Raw genomic sequence first — 4,904 nt, forward strand, 5'->3', positions numbered from 1 at the left:
TGTAATTTGCTTTTCGCCTTGAATAGATCGAACTGAGTTTTCCCAATTTTTGTGACAATGGCCGCGACTCTTGTTCCAACTTCCTGTGGACTTAGTTGATCAAATATGAACTAGTTTCTTCACTCTAGTCAAGGAACAACGGAGGCTTTGGGTCGCCTAAAATTGTGAGATCGATTTAATTTCATCTTTTTCTTTTATTTATTGGTATTCGCATATTTCTTGATTGTAGTGCTTATGATTATTTAATTAATTGATTGTCTTGGATCCAAATAATTAGTTGATTGGGTAATCTATTGTCAATTAGGGCATTAAATCCGTAATTGTTTAATTGCTCTAAAATAGTGACAACTGGCATGATTAGATTTGTGTCAGGGGAATACGCGGGCTAATCTAAAATAACCCTGGTAGTGCGTTATTTGGTTAGAATAGGGCTCCTCTAATACGTAAGGCAATTGGGAAATTAAATCTTACGGGCGTATCTAGGATTATTTCCTAATTAGAGCAGTGATTAACGGGCGTACCTTAATCACCGACCTAGTAAGGAGGGGTTGACTGCCATCGCTTGTTTGGTAGTTATAACCTATTTATTGATAAATAATTGGAATTGTCTTTGCTTCGATGATCAATTAGGTGAACCATTGCTGAAGTTATTTCTTGGCTAGATCTTTAATTAATATTACCTTGATTTTAGTGAATTGCCATTTGACTTTTAGTTGCCTACTTTATTTTATCTTTAATTGTTTCCTTGTTTTAATTGATTTAGGCCTTTAATTATTGTTACTCTAAGTTCAGCGAATTGTTGTTCAATTTCTAGTTAGTTATTTATTTTTACTTTCTTATTTGAATTTATTTGATCGTCGTCGTTCCTACAAAATCACCCCCCCTGTGTTACTGTGGACTTCTTAAGAGACAAATATCCCTAATCCCTGAGGATACGACCCTATTTGCCATGTCTATAAAATTCATAATTATTTGTGAAAAAAGCCATCCCATTCGGGTATATCGGATCAAGCAAACTCTTCGGGAACATGGTGAATCAAGTAACCCATTGCACACCTAGAGTCCCTACTCTTGTACTTGGAATCGGGCTTTGGCTACTTTAACTGGCAACTGGGCTTAATTTTATTATTGCACAGGCTGACAACCTGTCATATCCCATTTATAATTAAATAAATGATCGAATCCATATTCATTTTTGTCCTTTAAAATAGAATTTGATCTAAATCATATTTATTTTTCTCCTAAAAAAATGAGATTTGATCTAATCTATATTCACTTTTGCCATTGAAAAAATGGAATCTAACCTTTTTGTATATAAAAAATAACTGAATGTCAACTACATGGTGATTTCAGACTAAAAAGTGGTCAAAAACTTGGGTTGGCATCAAATTTTATTCATTTGAATCTATGAAGGAGGAAAATTTAACATTTTAAAAGTGAGTAGCAAAAAAATTCATTTAACAAATGTAAAGGGCATTTTGAACGATTTCTCCTTTTTTTTTCTATATAATGTCCAAATAATAGGAATCCAAATGAATCTCTCACGTTGCTAGACGCATCAAGAACGAGGCTGGCTTGATTACAAGTTTGTCCGTCAAACGCATTAACTGTTCTAGTGTTTAACCACTTATTTTGTTACTTCTTCAGCTTTCAAACACACACTAAACTACCGGTCCTCAAAACCACTGTTTTCATTCAGTCCAAAATTCCAGGTGGGGCTTAATGCTTTCTCCTCAATCCTTTTCACATAATTCAGCTTCATTGGTCAGGACAAATCCCAAGTGCATGGATATTATTCCAAGTTCATAATTTTTTGTAGAGTAGAAGTAGTGATATTCCCAGCAGCAAAGCTAGAAATATTTGCCTTGGAAAGCAAATCTCTAAACCAATTGCTAGACACATCAAGAGAGATGCTGACTTGTATACTCTCAGGTCACCGACATTCGTCACCGACATTGCTCAGGTCTGTTTCTACTTCAGGATAAGAAATTCATTTTTTCTCCACCTCAAGTTATTTAGCTGTTTAGCTCTTCTGTACTTCTGGGTCACTGAAAACATTGATGATTAATGCAAGAATCCTGATTGCAGAATTAATGGTCATTTCTGTGCAGTAAATTCTATTAGCGTAGAATATCTTGTGAGCTGATGGTAAAAGAATTCTTTCCACTTAAACCTTTTATTTTCCGAGATTGCTTAAAATAATCTCCTTTCCTGTCATAAGTTGTCAGCAACATATTTGTGGAAAATAAAAGCAGCCCAGATGTTGTATGAAGAACTGATGCATGATATTTGAAAATAAATGTGTTTTGCAGTTTAGGTTGATAATTCTGTACCATCAGATCATTTGAAGATTAAAAGAGTTATACTTCCTTCTCTATTAATCGACATATTTTGGTAATACAAATCATAGCATCAATACATATGTTCCATGTTTAAGGAAACTTATTTTGAAGGCCTTGAACGTAGATCCATCACTCTTTAGCACAAACAAAGTGCAAGAAACTTATTAATAATAATAAACCTCAATGATCGATCTCAAGCCCAGTACTGGAGTTATCTTATAGCCATTGAAGCCCGCCTCAAGGAAAAGCTTTTCCCAGTCTTTCTCATTTCTTTCTCTTCCTTTGGCATGAACCATCATCAGCATATCGAAGAACAATTGGGTTTCAATAGCCTCTGCATCATCATCTCCATTTTGCTGGCTTATCAGCAGCATGTCAATAATGATCACCTTGCCTCCCTTTTCCTTGCTAGGAATTGCTTCTTTACATTTCCTGAGTATTTGTACACATTCCTCATCGCTCCAATCATGCAATATCCACTGCCATTAGCATCATAAAGCATTGAAGAATTTGTCAGAAAACTCATATATCCCATGTAAAATTTGTTGACTAAAATGATTAAAAGAAAATGATAGATAGTGTGGGAGAAGTTAGAAAATGATAGATAGTGTGGGAGAAGTTAAAAAGCAAGACTATCGTTATTTTTATCAATCAAAAACATAAAAGTATCACCAAGTTTAGTGAATGAAGAGTAATAAGGTGATATAATGTTTGATCACATACGCAAGGGGCAAAGATGAATCGCTCCATTGTATAAAATTTCATTTTTGAACGTGGAAACCATACCTTGACTATTCCGGAGGACATGAAACACAATTTGTTCTATTAATCATAAGATACGACTAGCAGTACTAGATCCTATCTTAAGAAATTAAAAACAATAGAAGGGTATTGAAATTGTATTTGTTAAAACATGTTTATCCTTTTCTTCATGGTGCAGTTTCCAAATTAAGCATGTGCCCAAAGCATACTTTCTTGTTTACTTGAAGTTGACACTTGTCTCTTTAACAGGTGAAGTTTAATAGTGGAAACTGAAGCAAAGTACACAAAGTTAGTTATTAAACCAATAAACTATTTCTGATTGATTTATACCTTCAATAAAACAGCATCTGCTGGAGGAATGGCTTCAAACATGTCACCTCCCACATAGGCCAAGTTCTTACTACTTTCCCAGCCATCAACGACATGAGGAAGATCAAGCACGGAGCATTCCAGATGAGGAAAAGCATCAGCAATAGCCTTAGCCACAGTTCCAGTTCCACCCCCAACATCAATCAACGAATTCAGCCCCGTAAAAACATCCTTACAATTCTTGATAACCATGGTACTAACCAACCGGGCATCACTAGCCATGCCTTCATTGAAAAACTGGTTTAGCTGCGGTTGGCGACCTGCAAGCTCCCAAACTGATGTCCCATGACAGGAATGAAATGGGGTTTCTTCATTGTTTTGAAACCAGTGGCTAAAATGGTGCCATGGATCAGTGAAGATTGGATCAAGCATGGCAAGTACAAACGATGTCAAGCTAAAAGGGTCATTTGCTAGTAGAAGTTTCGAAGCAGGAGTGAGTGCATACCCCTCTTGGCCTTCATTATCGGGAATCTTTGCTTTGATGAAGAATCCCGAGTGGATTAAAATCCGCATAAGACGACAAACAAAAGGGGCTTTAGCATTGTTGATGGGAAGAGCATCGATCAATTGAGCAAGGGCCATTGGCTGGCCATGCTTGTGAATAATGTCTGGAATGCCTAATTGAATTGCACATTTGAGGGACATGGAATTTATGAAGTTGAATATATGGTTCCATATGTGAGCTTGAGCTTGGAAAAGCTCACCAGTATGATCACCATTTCTAGCCAAATCCATTTTTTTTTTTTTTGAGATTCTAGGATTGTTTCTTTTTGGTCGTGTGAATTGCTAGTAGATCTAGCTAGCAATTTATAGGCAGGGTATGGGATTCATATGAACCATGTTGCAATAATTTTTTCTATCATACTGACAACGACGGAATAAGAATCAGCCTCGACGACCAATAGCTTGCGGGCAGCCAAGCTAATTGTTTTCCAGTTTCCTTTTCTTTAACTACCAAAGCACATGCTAGTATTTAATTAGCAACTCCCATCCCCTAATTTGTACAATCAGGATCAGGCCTCATAAGTTGAGTTTTGCCGAATTCAAATCGATTTCTGTAATTCTTTTTTACATTTAACATAAATTTGTGTTGTTTTGATGTGATCATGAATATTATACCAACTTACTCGTATAATTTAACAAATTTAAATTCACGTCTAAATTGTACAAATTTATATATAAAATTATAAAATTTATATCAATCAGTTTGTTCTAGATAGAACTCAACTTGTAAGGCTTCATTTTCATGCGGCTACAAAGTGTATCTAAACTTACTCAAAATTAGGGGCAAAATATAACAAGCAAGTGTACACTTTCTTCGTGTCTACATCCTCTGTATCCATATGTGTACTCTTTTACTTCTACCAGGATCCTGGGCACAAAGAAGAGGTACTTCTGTAAACTGATTGTGAATATGGCATTTGAGCATTA

At 35.6% G+C, this 4,904-nt stretch overlaps 1 protein-coding gene across 1 annotated transcript; it reads right to left on the bottom strand.

Moving 5' to 3' along the window:
• Positions 1 to 2,288: 2,288 nt before the first annotated feature.
• On the bottom strand, positions 2,289 to 4,273 carry LOC113770212 (trans-resveratrol di-O-methyltransferase-like). Its single transcript, XM_027314616.1, has 2 exons — positions 3,435 to 4,273; positions 2,289 to 2,821 (listed from the first exon to the last, which is right to left on the bottom strand). Exons 1-2 carry the CDS (start codon positions 4,206 to 4,208, stop codon positions 2,507 to 2,509), a joined length of 1,089 nt encoding a protein of 362 aa, XP_027170417.1. The 5' UTR covers positions 4,209 to 4,273; the 3' UTR covers positions 2,289 to 2,506.
• Positions 4,274 to 4,904: the final 631 nt, after the last annotated feature.

This window comes from Coffea eugenioides, chromosome 5 (genome assembly GCF_003713205.1).
Source record: "Coffea eugenioides isolate CCC68of chromosome 5, Ceug_1.0, whole genome shotgun sequence".
NCBI lineage: Eukaryota > Viridiplantae > Streptophyta > Magnoliopsida > Gentianales > Rubiaceae > Coffea > Coffea eugenioides.